General features: G+C 46.9%; 1 protein-coding gene across 4 annotated transcripts in view; it reads left to right on the top strand.

Moving 5' to 3' along the window:
- Positions 1-15,394, top strand: part of slc20a2 (solute carrier family 20 member 2) — a 65,592-nt gene extending 50,198 nt beyond the window's left edge. For all 4 annotated transcript variants that reach the window (XM_079269617.1, XM_079269618.1, XM_079269619.1 and 1 more), the window contains 5 exons: positions 587-820; positions 5,481-6,126; positions 6,310-6,495; positions 8,847-8,931; positions 13,071-15,394. In XM_079269617.1, the coding sequence (XP_079125743.1) occupies positions 587-820; positions 5,481-6,126; positions 6,310-6,495; positions 8,847-8,931; positions 13,071-13,235 (1,316 nt within the window). In that variant the 3' untranslated portion in view covers positions 13,236-15,394. The remainder of the gene's footprint in view (positions 1-586; positions 821-5,480; positions 6,127-6,309; positions 6,496-8,846; positions 8,932-13,070) is intronic.
- The last annotated feature ends 4,298 nt before the right edge of the window (positions 15,395-19,692 follow it).

The following is a 19,692-nucleotide window of genomic DNA, read 5'->3' as shown; positions in this document are numbered from 1 at the left end:
ATTTCTACTAGATTTAGAGAGCTTAAACCCCCAAAAAAGTGCTGTTATTGGAGCGGTAACATTCACATTGTTTTCTGGAACTTTCCAACCGACCCCGGCACGCGACACGTGAGCAACTCTCTGTGTCGCGTGCCGGGGTCGAATGGAAAGACCCCGGAATGGCTGTTAGGATTCAGGTCCTATTCTGGAAACCGCTGCATCGTCAAAGCGCAAAACAGGCGACGGCCGAGTTCATGTGGGCGGGGGGGCATGAGGTCAGTAAACACTGGGATTAGTTTGGATCAGCTGATGGCTATATTTGTGTTTGTGGAATCTTACGGCAAGTTTTTCTAATTGGTTATTATTGATATTAGTGCAATACAGCTTGAAAACCTGCATGAAAAAAATATATTGAAAAATAGTTTGCCCTAATTGGAAATAATCCAGATAACTGTTTAACCGTTTCTACCAGCATTGACTTTTTCCATGTTTCACTGTCACACTGTAAACGTCTCTCTCAGAAATATTAGAATAGACGTCTGCCGTGTCAAAGACACAAGTTGCGTTCTGAACTGAGCCACCCCCCTTGTTGCTTGGCGTCCTCCAGGTCGCCTAAAGAAGGAGCAGGCCCTCTCTAGGATTTCCGACGAGAGTCTGGACAAGATCCCCGAAGAGGAGGAGGAGAGCCCCGTCTTCAAGGAGCTGCCGGGGGCCAAGGGCACAGATGAGGCCGTGCTGCCGCTCACGGGGGTCAGCAGCGAGCGGAGCACCCGCGAGTTCAGGGGAGAGCTCTCCAACCTGGCTAATGGAGGCAACGTCCTGCCCAATGGCAGGGTGTACGGTAAAACTGGAATTTTATTATCATTATTATTATGTATACATTATTATAAACCCCATTGATTCTAGATCTGGCAGGAGATCACCATATATGTTCTTGAAGGGATAAAAAGACTAACTGTGGCTCTGTTGCTCCATTAATGTGACATTTAAGAGGTCAGGAAGAAACGAAAGTTACGAACGTAACTACGGTTCTATGAATCCTGGATGACCGCCAGAGGCAGTGCTTAACACTGGATGTATTCCGTCTCGCGCATGCGCAGGTCGAATATTTATATCAACAAAGTCACTCGTGACCTCAGGTGACTCCCGTCGTCTATAAGTTCCGGTGTCATCCTGAGTTCAGTCCTATGGAATCTTCTCGCGAGTTCACGGGATTCCGAGTGACCAAGAACTCTGGCGGTCATCCAGGATTCATAGAACCGTAGTTACGTTCGTAACTTTCGTTCTATTTCATCCTTACTGACCGCCAGAGGCAGTGCTTAACACTGGATGACTTATACCAAAAGAGTCACGAGGAATCACAAGTACCCACCTTGTATAGTTCAGGCAGAGGAAGCTGGCCAAAGAACCCTCCCCAGTGGGTGAGGGGTGGCAACGTTCACTCTGTAGTGTCAGGTGAAGGTGCTCGGTGAGGCCCATGAGGCCGCAGCACATATATCCTCCACTGGCACACCTCTCAGGGCTGCCCATGATGTGGAGACACTCCTGGTAGAGTGGCCCCTCACTCCGGATGGTAGCGGACGGTCGCTCGCCTTGTATGCCTGGGCAATGGCTTCCACTATCCAGTGGGACAGGCGCTGTTTCGAAAGAGCACAGCCCTTCTTAGGCCCACCATAACTGACAAAGAGCTGCTCCGACCGCCGTATGCAAGCGGTGGCCTCCACATAAGCTCGGAGGGCCCGCACTGGGCATAGCAGCCTTGACCTCTCCTCACCCGATGGGGGGTCAAACTCCGCAAGCTGGATAGGCTGGTTGATATGAGAGCGTGTCAGCACCTTTGGGAGAAACGCTGCATTAGGCCACAAAGTAACCCCCGATCCATCTGAGTTCCACCTCAGACACGATTCACTCACCGACAGGGCATGCAGCTCGCCTACACGTTTAGCCGACGTGATGGCGAGGAGAAACACCGTTTTGGTTGCCAGCCATCTCGGCTCTGCCCGTGCCAGGGGTTCAAAAGGAGGCAAGCACAGGGTGTCCAATACCAAATGTAGGTCCCATGCCGGGGCCTTCGGGGCGTTTGGGGGACGCAACCGCCGAGCACCCTTTAGGAAGAGGGACACCAGTCTGTGGCTCCCTACTGTGCCATTGTCGACCCTAGCATGGTGCCATGAAAGAGCGGCCACGTACACCCTCAGGGTAGCGGGAGCCCGGCCCTTATCTAACAGGGACTGCAGAAACTCAAGTACCACAGGTACGGGGCACTGCACCGGGTCCTCGTTCCGAACCACACACCAGGCAGAAAACAGCCCCCACCTGTTTTCGTACTGCAGCCGGGTAGACGGTGCCCTGGCATTCAGGATCGTTCTTCTGACTGGCTCTATGCAGCCAGTCAGCAGCTGGTCGGGCCCTCCAGCGGCCAGACCCATAGTTGGAGGCGGCTGCGATCTCACCGATTGCTGCCCATTCGGGTCCGCCCGACCCAGACTGGGGCTCGATGGTCCGTACGGCGCCGACGCCGTTCCCTCCCAAGAGGGACCGCTTGTCGCAGCCTTTGGAGGGCGAAGATCCGCAACCCCGACCGGTGGTCACAAGGCTACCGCGACAAACTTTAACATATCTTGCTCTTAGACAAAATATATATTTTTTCGACTACCATGGTAGTCAACCTGCGTAGCGAGAAGAAAAAAAGGACTGAACTCAGGATGACACCGGAACTTATAGACGACGGGAGTCACCTGAGGTCACGAGTGACTTTGTTGATATAAATATTCGACCTGCGCATGCGCGAGACGGAATACATCCAGTGTTAAGCACTGCCTCTGGCGGTCAGTAAGGATGAAATAGAACCAAAACTACATCTTGTGTCGCGATTGAAATTCGTTTTTAATGCAACTCCATGAAGAAATCTTAACAGCCATCTTGCCCTCTTCAAGATGGTGTGTTTCTGGTTTCTTTATTTACAACAGATCAACGTGTCTAGTGCCTTCAGAGAAATATAAACTACAATAGCTGAGATGTCATTCATGTATTTACATTAGAAAAGCTGGATGTAAACTTCAAAATCTAGTAAAATGTACTCAATTTCGGAAAACTACTTCTTGGTCTAAATAAATTATGGAAACGCCTTTGAAGAATACATTCTGAGGTAGCTAACATTTGGCTCACATGACTGATCAGCTGTTTCTATCTTCTTCTCGGATGTCACCATAACGTTTGAATGCTCGTCTTCGAAACATGGCCAATACTAGCTGACATGAATAGAAACTTGACCAATTTGGATTCCTGAAGACCTTGTTGGGAACGTAGAGGAGCGTGTTTGGGTTATCAGCATCTAAGAAACTGAATTCTTGACAATAGAATTATTAATGTAGGTAACAATCATTAATGATTATTAATAATAACGGGGCACCACCCTGCGAACAGGGACCAATAACCAAACGATAAAACTAAGTCTCATAATTAGTGGTCACTCATAATGTCAATAGTCTGAGTACGATTACACATTCAGAGTGAAAGTGAAGGTTAATGTGTGTGTGTGTGTGTGTGTGTGGAAACGAAGGGGGACGGGACGGTTACTCAAACAGTGATGATGGCAGTCTAAAAAGGGGGCGTGTGAGCCTACAGGCCAAGATGGCGGACTCTAGGGACCTAGACAAAATGGCTGCGAGAGGGCCACATGGGATGGCGTACCATGTGGGTTGGGGTCAGAGATTACGTAGTCACGAGTCTGAGAGGTTCACCCAAAATCAGCAACTCTAACTATGTGTGTGCGGGTTAGGAGAGAGAGAGAGAGAGAGAGAGTGAGAGAGAGAGAGAGAGAGAGCAGTTGATCTATCCTGAACAAGTCTGCGGGCGTCATTCTGAACTGACCACGCTTATACAGTGATAGTCACGGCTCCACACATCACTCAGAGCCGATTTAAGGAAGAGAGAATAAAACCAAAACGAAATAAAATAATCCCCAAAATAGGTGAGGTGAGCGTATTGCTTCCTTATCACCCCTAAACTCGGTCGGCAAACGAGGGTTTGCCACCGTGGTTTCAGTCTTTAAAGTGATAGAATCACAAACTCTACATTCACTAGCAGCGACGGATCTAACGCAAACAGTTACAGCGGGAAATACACAATATAATGGGACTCTGTGGTCCGTGATGGTTGCGCAATAACACGGTATAACACGACAGTAACTTAACACGACAAGATACGGGAATAACAACACATCAACGAACAGGCTAAATTAAGCTAATGCTAAGCTAGGCCCAGATACCAGTAACTCTTACTTTGAGAAGCTTCGTTCGGTGGGGCCCGTTGTCCGTGGTGGGAAGCACTCAGTCCACGAGTGCTGACTCGGCAGCGCGGCTATCGTAGCGGGCGCAGACTGGGGGGGATAACTCGGTCCTCAGGAGTCGGTAGCTCCTGGCTCTCTGGAGCGGACGCAGACTCGATCTCCTCTCTGCAGAGAGGGCTATTTAACTTCGGCTGAGGCACGTGGTCGGTTCGTTCCTCCCGGAAATCTTCGGCAAGGAAAGAGGGTTAATAGTCTTTCTGCCGGCGGTGTACACAAAAAGGGTGGAGGAACGGGGCATAGGAGCTATCCGTTCTCGCACTAGGATCCAGAACTCAAAATAAAACAGTCTGTTTTCGACCAGCGAATGGAACATGTGACCTGACAGGATTTGATGAGGCCGCGGCTCCTCGTGGGTCTTCTGTTGCCAGCGTGATGCTGGAGGGAAGAGGCCTCGTGGACCTCCTTACACCAGCATGTCTGGAGGAAGAGCCTTGTGGGTCTTCTTGTCCCAGAACGAGTCCAGAGTGAAGAGAGCGATTGTAGCTGTGCTGGGGCTAATAAACCAGGTAGCACAAACAGTGGGGGGGCCCTTGCCAATGAGGTCTCATATCCAATGAGGGGCCAGCATCAGGTTGTGGCCGGAGCTGGGGGTGTGGTCATCCTGCGTCAGGGTTTCTAGCCGATCCCAGAGCAGGCCTTTGTTGAGAGGAAAGAAACATGGATGCTCCTGTGTTTGAAAACGCATGTGAGGGACTCAGCCAGCCAGGAGGCGTCGCCAGATCCCAACAACCTCTCTCTATTTCCTTCAGTCAGATGGTGAAGCCGACTGGTTTTGTCTCCGGTTCGTGACCTCTACCGTTTCTTCTGCTCTGGTTGCTGGCAGATTACAACCATGTGTAGCTTATAGCACCGACTTCTGAACAAACTGTGCTTTTCTGTTTTTCAAAAGTTCACTTGAAATTCCTTCCTATGGAAACATCCCTAATCAATATAAAGACAACATTATAACAACAAAATATCATTTTACACACAATACAATAATTCCGGATTCACCCATCAAAATAGGATATTCCACTATTTCATAAACTGAACTGTACAGAAACGGCTTCACATTTAGTTCCTCAGCCTCCAATCAGTTTCTGTATATTCAAGGAAGTAAACCGTAAACTCTTATTGAACACCACTTTCATGAACGTCTCCTCTCCCTCAGGCCGGACCCACTCGATGACCAACGGCTGCCTCAAGTCCCCCATCTCCAACGGCAGCTTCAACTTCGACGGCCACGGCCACGTGCGCAGCGACGGCCAGGTGTACCACACCGTGCACAAGGACTCGGGCCTGTACAAGGACCTGCTCCACAAAATCCACCTGGGCCGCATGGACGACGGGGACCGCTCGGGCTCCAACGCGGGTCAGCCGGACAACAACTACCGCCTGCTGCGGCGTAACAACAGCTACACCTGCTACACGGCGGCCATATGCGGCATGCCCGTGCAGCCGCTCATCCGCTCTGAGTCCCGCGACGACAGTGAGAAGCTGGTGGGGGAGGGGGGCAGCGGCAGGAGCAACAGCGTGTCCTACTCCAAGAAGAGGGTGCGCTACGACAGCTACTCGTCGTACTGCAACGCCGTGGCGGAGGCGGAGATCGAGGCGGAGGAGGGCGGGGTGGAGATGAAGCTGGCCACGGACCTGGAGGGGGTGGACGAGGACGGGAATCCGGTTCCCGTGCCTCTGGACGACTTGGCCGAGGAGGACCATGAGGAGAAGGACAAGCCCGAGGTCTACCTGCTCTTCCACTTCCTGCAGATCCTCACCGCCTGCTTCGGCTCCTTCGCCCACGGAGGCAACGATGTCAGGTGCTGCCTCCTGCTGTTACCCGATCATGTATCTCATGAGCTTTTTGCCCAATAGGATCACATACAAGTAATGTTTCTGTGCCAAACAAATACAGGAAATCAGCTTTGCCCATGTGATGTTCAGTCTAGCGTGAATATCAGAGGGGCTGCCTGAAGTCATACTCTATTTCCTCACCTCCGCAGCAACGCCATCGGGCCCCTGGTGGCGCTGTGGATGATCTACGACCAGGGCGGCGTGATGCAGGACGCCGATACCCCCATCTGGCTGCTGTTTTACGGCGGCATCGGCATCTGTGCCGGCCTGTGGGTGTGGGGCCGCCGCGTCATCCAGACCATGGGGAAGGACCTGACTCCCATCACCCCCTCAAGGTGAGAACGGCACCACGTGGGCGAGCGGGTGGGTGGGTGGGGGCTGCGTGTCTGTGTTTATGGAGAATTGTAAGAGTGAGAAAGAAAGAACTGGATAGGAGGGAGAGAGAGAGACGGACTTCCAATAAGCCTCGACATCCGGTGGAACGACATCCTTGGTAAGTGTTTCTGTGCACACACACACACAATGTATTTTAATAGTCTGATAAATGTTATTGAACAACGGACTTTCATAAATCCATACTATGCTGGCATCAGAATGCACAAACCTGAGGCAGCATGATGACATTAAGATGTAGTAAACCTGTCCGACTAACTATGGTGATTGTCTTGAGCGTGCGCCGACTCACCGCCCTCTGCTTCCCAAACGGAGATGCCGCTGCAGGCAAAACGCCCTTTTACTACACAAGGAACGTGCAAGTACACAGTTATACTTTGGTTTTCTGTGTCGGCTGCGTCTGAAAAGGCCTCTCTGTGAATATTTTTTTTGTGATTACGGACAGTACAAAGGTGAAAGCATATTCTCCTTTTTCAAACATTTTTCTCCCTAGAGACGTATAAAATGTTTGATGATAAATGTTATCATGATTATTAAACAACATCATTTTTATACTTTGTCCTACTCTATCACGTTGCTCGAACTAATTCTTTCCCTGTAGTAGCCCTTTGCAGAGAGAATGCAGTAGGACTGATACTCTCTGTTTGTCTTCCAACCTTCGACCTTATTACATAACCGCTCTGAATAAATAAGTAGTCTTTCATCTATCCAGAGGGCACACTTCATCGCACAACCTAAGCAGCGGACATCACGCATCCGTAACCACTGCTGCCCCTGAGATCTCTCTCTCTCCCTCCGTCTCTCTCCTGCTGTCCCCTCGTCCTCCCACGCATTAGCTGAAGCGTGTGTGTGTGTGTGTGTGCGTGCGTGCGTGCCTACCTCGAGTTGGTTTGTGTGTTTCGTGTCAGCTGAAGAAAGCGAGGCTCCGCCTGCAGGTCGCTGTGTGGTGAATGTGCTGTATGTGCATGCATGCATATTAAGGTCTAATTGTTCCAAGTTTTCCGTGTGTGGGTGCGTATGTATGTGTGTGTGTGTGTGTGCGTGTGTGTGGGATCATCACACAGGGTAACAGGAAGTTGTTTGGCATTCTGGATGAGGAGAAGTAGAGCAGGGAGGGTGAGGGAGGGCCTCTCTTCCCCAACCGCGGGGGAGGGACGCCAGTCTGACTCCGTCTCTTGCCCCCCCTCCTTCTGTCCGCCTCCTTTTTTTTCCAAGTTCCTTTCTGCCCTCTCCTGTAAATCTCTTATTTTTTGCGGTTAACCACTTATTCTTCAACAACTTCTTCTTGCTTCTTCCTTTTCTTCTGTACCTCCCGTCTTTGTCTTGCTTTTTATTGCCGTGCCACCTCTAAATCTTCCCGAGAGTCCCGCAGTCGTTCCCACTCTCATTATTTCTCCCTCTTTCTCCATTTTCTCCTCCTCCTTGGCCCCTTCTCTCGCTATATGCACCTCTTTTTCTTTCTTTCCTAATCGTCCTCTTTCCATCACCAGCGCAGTGTTTTGCCAGGACTCGAAAGATACATTTGCTCTGGTTCGCCGTTCTAAAGGCCCTCTTTTCCTCCGGTGTCTGTTTCCACCCATCAATCTGACAAAGAGGTTGGTTTGGGGCGAGGACAGGAAAGTGTGGGTGTAGTGGTGTGTCTGTAGTCGGGAGCTGAGCAGGGCCGGTGTAGCACTGCGACTCTTTTTCAAACTAGAAATGTGGGTTTTCATCCTTCTGACCACCACAGGGACGGACTGCTGCAGATCTCTTTGTGATGAGCTCATGTTGTGTGACACACTTACATAATTGACCCGCTACACAAAGGTTTGTCGGTGGAGTGAGTGGCGTCTGTCCAAGTCTTCAGAAAGTCTCCTGATGAGTCGGCCTTTTTCACAGATGACATTTTCGACTTTTCGTCACAGTAAGAAAAGCACAAGTGAGGGCTGAATTCCAGCCACCTGCTTTCTTACCTCCTCGATGACACCTACGCAGTCTTTGTGCAACACTTCTTTTTGTCTTTCTTGTTAGCTAGACAGCATTCAGAGGATGGTCAGTCTGTCTGTGCAACCATGCTCTGGGCTTCCGGATGGAAATGTTGTCGCGTGTGTGTGTGTGTGTGTGTGTGTTTCAGAGAGTGATATGTGTATGATTACCATATGTTTTGTGTGTGTTGAGCCGACTTTTAAAGAGCTGTTCTCGAACTGTATTACTATGAATGTGGGCCGTGCCATCAGCAGCACACGCCAGACATTACAATGAAGGATGTCTCTTTGTCCCCCCCCCCTCTCCTCTCCCCTCCCTCACTCCACAGTGGATTCACTATTGAACTGGCCTCTGCACTCACAGTGGTGTTTGCGTCCAATATCGGAATCCCTGTCAGTACCACGCACTGCAAGGTATGAGCGAGTGGCCCCCTCTAACCGGCCTCTCACCCTCTCCCACAGGCACTTTTCCAGGGGATAGAGAGCTCACACTGTCTCCGGGGGCACCGGGTCTCCTTCTCCTGGCTACACCGATTTAAAAAAGAAAAAAAAAAACAATTCCGATTCTCTTCGCTGGATAAATTAAAAGACAAATGGTTGGCGCTGTTCCCCCACCCGCCGCAGCAGTGTGCAGCCCCTCTCCCCTGTTTCTTTCCAGGAAACCTCTGATCCAGGCCGGAAGACGTGGCGGACCCCCTCCGGGTCCCGACACAACCAACATCAACCTGGTGTCTCATCCTCTCTTTCATTTCCACCAGCTCTCTTCCATGTTTTTATTTCCCTCTCAGCACTGGCATGGTTTGGTGTGTTGGGTCCTCACCTCCTGTGCTTGGCTACAGGACACCCTCCCCCCGACCCTCCCCCCAAACCTCTCCTGCCGTACTTGTTCTCCACTCTTTTATTTACCTCTGTCCCTCTCCTCTCCACCTCTCTCTGTGTCTCTCCACTCATCTGTCTTCACAGCGGATTTTGCATTGAAGTAATGAGTGCGTTATCAGTGCTTGTTGCGTCAAATGTGGGCATCCCAATAAGCTCCACCCACTGCAAGGTATTGGTGTCATTGGTGGTGAAGCCACTTCACCGCTTCACCCATAGCTCACAATCGCAAACGCCAATCACTCAACTCCCAAAAGTTGCTGTTTTGACTTCTCCTGCAGTTTCCCCCCCGGCAGCGAAAATAAATGTCATGAAATTCGAGCCTATTAGATATTGAGCAGTATATCAGGTGTAGTATAGCTGTATTACTACTATAACTGTACTTTTGGAAAGCGTTGAGAATGTATCGTCCTCTACTCATTCACATTCATTCATCACATTTCTCTGTAGGTTAACCCGAGCAAAGATGTTTTCTGAAAATGTCTTTGGTGTTTATTGCACCGTTCTATGCTGGGCTCTTTATAGGCTCTGAGCAGTTGCCGGGCAACCAGTGGAGAGTCGAGGAAGTTACTGCTCCCAGCCAAGAAATAGTGCAGCACGTAACCTCCTGTAACATGAGGTAGCTGGTTGGCAGATTCGTTGGACTGAGCCAGGCGAACTGTTTCCTCGTGTTTACTGTCTTTATGCTAAGCTAGGCTAACTCACTACGCCAAAAACTGTATTTCCTTCATATTGGTAGCCTGTGATGGGGGGGGGGTTAGTGTAACACTGGCGACAAGTGTTACACAGCGGCCGAAATGAGCTTCCTCCGTAGGGTGGCCGGGCTCAGCCTTAGAGATAGATAGGGTAAGAAGCTTGGTCATCAGGAGGGAGCTTGGAGTCGAGCCGCTACTCCTTCGTGTCGAAAGGAGTCAGCTGAGATGGTTCAGGCATCTAATTAGGATGCCTCCTGGACGCCTCCCACTGGAGGTTTTCCAGGCACGTCCAACTGGGAAGAGACCCCGGGGAAGACCCAGAACACGCTGGAGGGATTACATCTCCCAGCTGGCCTGGGAACGCCTCGGGATCCCCCAGAATGAGCTGGAACATGTTGCCGGTGAGAGGGAAGTCTGGGTTGGCCTGCTGCCACCGTGACCCGACCCCGGATAAGCGGAGGAAAATGGATGGATGGATGGAGGCGACAAGTGAAAGAGCTAGGCACACAATTCTACTACGTGATCGCTGCATCTATGAAAACACGAGGGCAACACGAGACTTAAGAAACTATCGTGTTTATGGTTTAGGTCAATATTTCCGAAATGTCTGCTGAAGGGAAACTGCACAAGAATCAAAACTGGTATTAAATTACTGCTGATCAATTTGTCTAAACATCAACATCATCATTCATACCTTATTTCCACCTCTCACCCTCCACTTCCCTTCCCTAAAACCTTCCATAATCAACTGCCATGCTAAAATGCTAAATCTACTGAAGGTTAGCGTTATATCTTATTGTGGTGGTGATTTGATTTTATGGTTGTGTCGGGGGAGATGCCCAGGTGTTGTTGGACGAAGTCAGCATTTTAACGATATCAGCGAACTTGTGATCGTGTCTCAATTTATGTTACTGTGAGGAACTTTAAACTGGTAATTATCTTCATTTTATACTGATGTCTCTATGTGACCCACTTAAGTAAACGAGACCATCAGCGAGAAGCTTGGCTATTTCTTTATAGTTATTCTCTACGGTTGTCGTCGTTGCCTCCAGGTCAGATTCTGCGCAAAATCAGGTGAAACCGTGCCGTTTCACCAGAAAGCCCTTCAGCTCAGACTGCAGCGGGGCCTCCTGCAGAGAGACAGACCCAGATCCGGCTTCACTGCATCCTTCGAACCAGGACTGCACGGAGCAGACCGTCAGATCCCTGCTGCAGTAGAATTAGAGGTTTTCTTAAGGGACTCTGGTGCTCTGAAACACTACCACATTTGTCCACAGGGGTCGCTAAAATCAACACAGAAACGAGTTCCTTGCAGTAACTTTTAAGTAAGAAAGTAGCCAACAACACCTGTAAACATCTCCCAGAGAGAAAGTGAGAGTGAACGAGCAGTGACGGGCATCCGTTTAGTTTTTTGTCTCGGTTCAGAGTCCGCACTCTCTCACTTCATTTGACTTCTTCACTGATGTGCAGATGAGACTGAATGGATGCCCGGCCCCGGTGGGAGCATGTGCAGCAACGCGTCGTTTCAGACGCTCTACAGGCGGTCAGCAGCCTCGAGGTCACGCTGCTGAAATACGATAAACATGTTGACCACAGAGTTTAGATATCACTCACACAGGCTTTTTCAAAGGCCACTTTCAGAATAATGCTAAATATCTAAGACGAAGGAGAAAAAGTAGAGTAACTTTCTGCGACCTTTCCTTCCCTGGAAATATTTCAGTGTGGTCTAGTCTGGCCCTTTAGAGTGAGACTGACCCCTGGACCACACACACCACTGGACTCTGCTGGCCTTCCACATTTAGTCTCCAGCGGGACAGAAGGCGTCTCGTGTTTCTTTGGCCGTATAAGAGCAGGCCCAGTTTAACCCCCGCCCTACCTGCAGTCTCACAGTCACTGCACGTGGCCCCGCCCACACATGAATGCCACTGTTCTGATTCGATGATTTGAATAAAGGTGAGAGAAGAGTTCATGTGTGGACGTCTGACAGCAGCAATGATTTAAATTAGCTGAGAAAAAAAAAACATCCGTTTTTTGGAAAGACCAGAACTGCTGATTTCAGACATCCACACAGATTCAACTCAGGTCGTGGTGACTTTTTAAATCGGCTTGCTCCGACTAACAGACATTTTGGACCCAAACTGGTCGTGAAGAGCTGAAGGCCGGTCACAGGCTTTTCTGTTCGGAGGCTAATGTTTTGTGCTGTCACCTTTTTTATCCACTACACTGTGGATCACTTTGGTCTGCTCCTAGGCTACTTTAATAACTACAGCTGTCAGAAATGTAAGGAATGAAGTGTGGTAGAAATATCCAGCTGAAGTTAAACTACCTGAAAACTAACCTTATATTTATCTTTAAGGATTTTACACATGAATCATGTGATCCTCTTATAACATATTGTTTCTATTGATTGGAGGAGCAATAAAGTATATGAAATTGTTATTGTAACATATGATATCATATTGTTTTGGTGTTAGTTGCCGAGTGTTGGACATATTGGCCGTTGAGACAACGTTTGAATTATCTTGAGTAACCGGGTCATGATTTGTGGAGACAGACATTGCTTTTGAGTGAGTTTGTTTGTTTTTGGCGCTGTGAGCACCACAGGTGGCATATAGTTCCATAGTATTGGAGAGAAGGCCGATAGCTCCAAAGCTAGACAACTCACACCAAAAGTATCTAGACTGATAACTAGCACTAAAGGTAAGAGGAACAGTAAGTTTTGACTGTCCATTTAATATTAAATACCCTCAATGGCAAAGCCAGAGGCCACAAACATAATGGAGAGCTAGATGGACAAATAACGGCTAAACATACAGAATATGTAAGACGTCGGGAAGAACACGGAGACACGAGCTGACATCTGAAATAAGAAAAGCCCGAACGACCTGCAGCTCTTCAGTGTCTTTGACTTTGCCTTCTTAAACACGTTGTGTTCTGTGCTGCTGCTGATTGTTTTCTCTCTCCCCCCCTCGGCACCTCTAGGTGGGCTCGGTCGTGGCCGTGGGCTGGATCCGCTCCAAGAAAGCGGTGGACTGGCGCCTCTTCAGGAACATCTTCCTGGCGTGGTTCGTCACGGTGCCCGTGGCCGGCCTGTTCAGCGCCGCCGTCATGGCCCTGTTCGTCTACGGCATCCTGCCCTATGTCTGAGGGACGCTCGGCTGGGAGGGAGGACGGAGGAGGAAGAGCGAGTCAGAAAGAGAGAGAGAGATACTCGGGTTAAAAAAAAATCCTAGCTCGAGTGTCAGGGGTAGTACAAACGGAAAACAAAGCGAGGGAAAGGGTGAGGGAGGAGAGAGAGCGGCAGAGGTTTGCCGACGGACTGGGTTGTACTGTGGAGGTGAGGAGGGTTGGTTCATGTGCTGCCTGGCTCCGTAGTCCAGAGATCTCTTTTTGCCTCACTCTGGTTTCTGATCGGTTCGTATTTATTCTCTTCTTTCGGGCGCGTAAGAAAGCGTGCAGCCGCCGTGTTTCCACCCTACCATTCAATCGGCTGTGCCAATAAAGGGGAGATTTTCCGTAACTCTTTTCTGTCTCATTTAAAAAACGGAAAAAACAAACACAAAATCACGAGTTTAAAAAACAAAAAATGCTGCGCACCTAAACTGCAGTAAAACTATAATCATTCTACCAGCAATGTCAGGTAGCATAGTCGGTCAAGTGCTCATTATTATCGTTCCAAAATGCCAGAAAAAAACAAACCCTGTACATATTGTTGTATTGGATTGAGTGTGATTTGTTGTATTGCGGCTTGCTTTAAAGTAAAGTAAAAAAAAAAAAAAAAAGAAGAAGAAAAGATGTGCGTGTGGTAAACCGACCCATCCATCGTCTCCCTTTGAACACACTAGCCAGGTACAACTAAGGCCAAATGGAAAGGACGCCTCAGAGAGAGGGCTGGTGGGACTGTCACTCTGCTACCTTTTTTCTTTTTCCACATGATACCACAGAAACCTGATTTGCTGAAAGAGTTGATTTTTTTTTCTTTGTCAAGAGCTCCTGTATGTTTTTAGAGATGGATCTCATATTTTTTAATCATGTAATATACTGTAATTTGTACTGTAAATACTGTCCTAAAGAGTTTTGGGGAAGGGGGTTACGGTTTGTTTTTAACGTAGTAAGGAAGGAAGGGGCTCTTCATGATGCCATATTATACAGTGTGTTTCATCCCAGAGTACACACACACACACACTGCCAGTTGGTAGAAGTGTATTAATTTAAAAAAGAAGGTATTTCAATGTAAATCAATAAACCCATTCCCAGCAGGGAAAATGAAGATATTTCATTCCTTCTGATTTTATCGCAACAGTAAACTCAACAGTATTGTTGGAGAGTTCTTCAGTTCAAGGTTTCCGTCTTGAGAAAACGTTCAGGTGCGTTTCAGATGGCGATATTCAAAATAGATTTCAAGCAGAACGAGGTTTACAAAAAACACACCCGACAAGGTCCCGTAAAATGTTCACATATCTTCATCCGTTTGCCTTTTGTTTTCATATTTAAAAAAAAAAGAAGCTACTGGAGTCATGTTTCTCACATCGAAGGCTGCCAGCCAACGACGAACCTCCACGACCGTCCACGTTCTGGTCTTGTCAGGTCTGCCGGGTCTACGAAGCCTCTGTAGCCCCGAGCCTCGGCGTTATCAAACCCCCTGTTCGGCCTCGTCGCGTCAGACGTCATCATCAAACGCTTCGTATCATGTGTGTACAGAACTCAGCCAGTTAATGCAGAGGTGGACAGGAAGGGGATTCAAACCCCCGGCCCACATGCGTAGCTCCTCAAAATGGGCCACTTGTTGTTGTTTATGAAGCGTAGAAGCGATTTTAGTCTGCTGATCACGTGCGTTTCAGTCCAAGTGCTAAAGGTGAGGGAGATCTCATGGGCTCAAAAAATCAGAACCTCTCGTGTGTCAGAAATATCACAAGACATTTTTGTCTGAGGATCACTATTTTTGAATGAAGCGGGTATCGGGGGGGGGGGGGGGTTGGTACTGATCATCACCAGCTTTTTAACAAGGTCACCTAACCTGTAGAAGAACAAAGTCTAAAGATTTTTTCTTTTTATATTTGAACAAACTCTATGCCAGGTGTTGCAAGGTCTCTGTATTTCTTTAAATGTTACTTGTGGCGTGTTTCCAACTTCATTTTATTTTTTTCTGTCGATCTCATGAACAAATCTATGCTTAAGTAGCCACTTGCCTTGTAACATTGTGTTTTACTTTGTGCAGATATGGTCAAATAATGAAGTACTGTGGTGTTTAGATCGTTACCATATTGTAGAGTGTCTGGAATAAATAAAAGCCGTTGCCTAATGATGCCAATGAAAGACGTCACTATTAACAATGAATTTCTTTTTTAAGTGCAAGTAAAAACATGAATAACTTGGAAGTGTCTAGAGAGAGAGAGAGAGAGAGAGAGAGAGAGAGAGAGGGAGAGAGAGAGAGAGCGAGCGGTGCCTCTTGTTTGTTGTAGTGGTTCTGATCCTGATCCCTGTCACTTTACACTGCTACTACATGTGTGGGTGCCGTTCAGAATGACGAGAGAAATCTCATCAAGACTATATATTTTTCTACCATATCTGAGTTTTAACCCGGGTGAGCTTCCGGAACACTGGTGCACAATATCGTGGGGGGGGGGGGGGTCGGCGGGGAAACTGAAGAACAGGGACTGGATGGAGTGACTCTCATCACTGGAGCATCTCTCAGAGTCGCTCGTGCCACGCGCCACGCTTCCTCCGAGCCCAGTGCGTTCGTCTGACACGTAGATCAACGTGTCGGATGCCAATAGGTCGGATTTTCAAATTCCCCTTTTTTTATTTTTTGAATTTTTAGATGGAAAAACACTTTGTCATTTTGTTTCCCTACCGCTTTTGGTCACAATTGTGAAGGCAAAGCCTCTGTAGAAGAGACTCTTAAATCTTCAACTGATAACTGGACTGCGAGGACATTTCTTTCCTTGTTGAGGCAGGAAACCACTCTTGAAGGTCATACCGTTTTCATTCTTCACACGTGTGTGTGTTACACGGGGGGAAGGGGGCTGCACGAAGCTGGTGGGTTCAAATTTGTACAGTTAAAAACTCGTTGAATGCTAACAAAATAACATTTATTCATGTTTACAATGATAGCTGCGTTCTTTTTCTTTCTACTTTTAGTACGTACTGCTTCCCTTACAAAGTACCTACTGTTACATTCAGTCGGGACGCACTAGGACCTAATAACATGGCATCTTTAACTTTGACCCTTTTGCTCATGCGCATAGGATTGTGGGTCGTGAAAAGCCAGAAAAGTATGCATTCTGCAAAATGCCCCCGGATGCTGTAGGACATGCTGGTATTTATGGCAGACTGCATCCGACACTACAACTAAATCTTTTTTTTCTGGCATACAAAGTAGTAGTAGTAGTAGTAGTGTAGTGGTGGTTGTGGAACGCACAGAATATGTTGCTGTCTAGGACAGTAGTAGAAACCTTTTTTTTTTTATCTCCCGTACTTCAGCTGATGAAAGACACTCAATGGCAAACAATATTGACAGCATGCTTCAGAAATCTGGTTAGTGCTGCATCACCGTGCTCTTGCACCCCCCCCCCCCCCCCCTCCATTTGTAACTCACTCTGTCATATTTTTTGTGTGTGTATTTCCACGCATTCTCAGTCTTGATAGGCCAAAAGGGATGCGCTGCTCAAGATGGGGAGGGAAAAGTGAAAATGGTCTTCTGGTGACAACTTCAAACATCCGATTGGAACGGCTCAAACTATCGCGTGTCAAATTTGAATGAAAGTAACTATGGTAATGCTACATGAAACAAAATTAAAGTAGCGTTGCTATTCGTATGTTAAAGCTCCTGAAAACTTGTTTTTTTTAATATTACGTGTTTCTTTATATCATTAAATAATGATAATTCGATCGGTAGGTGTTAAACGCTGGAAAGTCAGCTGATCTGGTTGACAAACAACCCAACGACTGATTCAAATGTCTCTGATTGGTGGATGAAAAACATCACCTTTTTCCCACTTCAAAACCAGTCTGGAGGGCGCAAAAGAACAATATATCTCTCACCCGAAATCTTTTCCGACTTTGACGAAAAATTATGTATTACAATGGTGGATACCATCGTTCATGTAAGAAGCTAATTAATTAATTTAAAAAAAGTTTTCAGGGCCTTTATATGAGTCAGACCCCATTGAGTCTAATTCTCTTGTGAATTAAGGATAATATAGTTACGTCCTGAAAGTCAATAATTCCAATGGTTGCGCAGGTCAAATTTGCGATAATTGTTAACAATTGGTTTGGTACGACTATGAACGCAGCCGCTAGATGGCGCGATCCGACACTTTTTCCCCTCCCCGTTTTAGACCCTTCCGTGTCAGCTAATCGGTATCAGACCAACGCCGTCTAAAGGGGGGTCGCTGCGCTTCTATTGCGTATAACGTTTTTTTGTGACCTCGTCGCAGAGAAACAGATGGGGCCATTTCCTTCTCCCTGAATTGTGCAACACAAGCAGTTTCTTGGGAAGGTGGTGTAGCTCCTCCCCAGTGCCCTCTCCTGTTCATGTGGGAACCAGCACCCACCTCACGAGAGGTGGAGGGGCATCAGTTCAGACCCTCATCTGGATGTGGCGTGCTGTCTCTAGTGTTCTGGTCTGTCTCGTGATAGAATGTGCTCCTTGGCTGGCCTGCAGGCTTTACAAGCTCTGTGTTGTCTTTTTACTGTTTACTGCTATCTTAACTGTCCGGTCCTTCAAAACGTTTAAGAAAATAAATAAATATATAAACGAATGAATATAAATATCAAAAGAAACTGGAGCCTGCTTCTACAAAATCTTAAAGCTCTTCTGATTTGCATATATCGTACTGTAATGTGTTTTATTTAAGATTTTAGTGAGTAAAAAAAAATGTCTGCATTTAAACTAAATGATGGGAATTAAAATTACAAAGAAAACCTGAATCCCACTGAGTTGTGTCTTATTTTTGGAAATGATGCTTACTGCATGGGAAGTTATTTTGACTCTCCTTTTTATTGCTTTATTACATCTTTTAAAACACGCACGCTGTGCACGTGCAGCAAGATGATATAATCTAGCTTATATCAATATTATGTCTTATCATATACACGGGATGACAATGATTTGAACAATTTGTCAGGAACTTCGGGTATTTTGTTTGTTGTAATGTTTGTCCAAGACAGGCTTCTTTTCAAACTTGTATTTTAAAGGCTACACTGCAGATTTATTAAAGGGACAGTGTGTAGCATTGAGGGGGATCTATTGGCCGAAATTGAATATAATATTAATAAGTGTGTTTTCTTTAGTGTATAAATCGCCTGAAAACAATTGTTGCTCACATTAGCGTGCACACAGAAGTTTCAGTTGGTTGCAATCTGCAACTTCACCTCTAGATGCTGCCAAATGCTACACGTTGGCCCTTTAAGACAGCGACGCTGTTTAGATATTAAAGTAGTGAAATACGTACTTTGAAGTGCCGTGGTTACACTTTTTGAGGACGGTATGGGAAAAAAATACCTTGTTGATCCAAATGATTATTATTTACTTATGATCCAACAATGTATTTAATTGGTAAAGTTCTCTTGACGATATTTAATTGCTAGCCTACGTATTCTTATCTTATCCTGTTCTTCATGATACAGTGAAATCAAAAGAATAGGTCCGCTCGGCAGAGGCAGCAGATTTTGACATGACCCAACATGTCACGCTAGCCCACTGACCAATCACGTATGGCTAGGCCAGCTAGCAGGCTCTGACACGTCAAACTAAAGATCTGATTGAACACTATGACAATCAACAATATCGTCCTCATTCACTTAAACTGCACATGGATGCACTTGTGAGTCTCTGTTCTTACCTAGAGACACAGAGGTGAGATCTGATTGGATAAAAGCTCTACTTAAAACAAGCTGCACTGGAAGCAGAGCAACTGAGGAAGACAGTAGCTGTGCAATGAGAACATAAGATAATGGGAAAACAATACACAATACATGTAGTGTAGTGTATTTATGAAAAATTATTAAATTATAAAATAGCTATAACTTTGTGATTCTGTCTGACGGCCCACCACTGGTGAAATGACCCTTTACTTCAGCATTGCCCTGAATTAATAACAATAACACTCAGTTTAGTTTTATATTTTTTTTATTGCAAAATTAAAATATTTACTCCTACTCACTTTATAGCCTTATGTTATATTTATATATATATATTGCTTTATATATTGTGCCCTTAAGCCCCCCCCCCCCCACACACACACACACACACTTTGCAGGCATTTGGTTTCCTTCAGCAACCACCCTCTTCTTTTCACCAGATCTTTTCAGGCTGCTGTTATTTAGGGTTTGAAAGCTCCCGATAATAATTCAGCGACTTGGCACAGACTTCCCTCTTGAGTTCCCAGCACTGTGTCCCATGCTGGGGTTTAATTTAAGAAGTCTCTGCAGTAACACTGAAAAATGCCGGTTTGACACTGGCACACAGCAAGTGACACCATTTATTAGCTCGACGGGATAATGGCCCCCATGTCATGTCGGTTGAATCTTTAACCGACGAGAAATGGAAACCTTAACCCCCCTGCAGTGTTTCTAGAAACATTGCTCATGCTCTGAGCGG

The sequence above is a fragment of the Melanostigma gelatinosum genome (assembly GCF_949748355.1).
Source record: "Melanostigma gelatinosum genome assembly, chromosome: 6".
In the NCBI taxonomy this organism is placed as follows: Eukaryota; Metazoa; Chordata; class Actinopteri; order Perciformes; family Zoarcidae; genus Melanostigma; species Melanostigma gelatinosum.
This window is presented reverse-complemented; position numbering and strand designations above follow the sequence as displayed.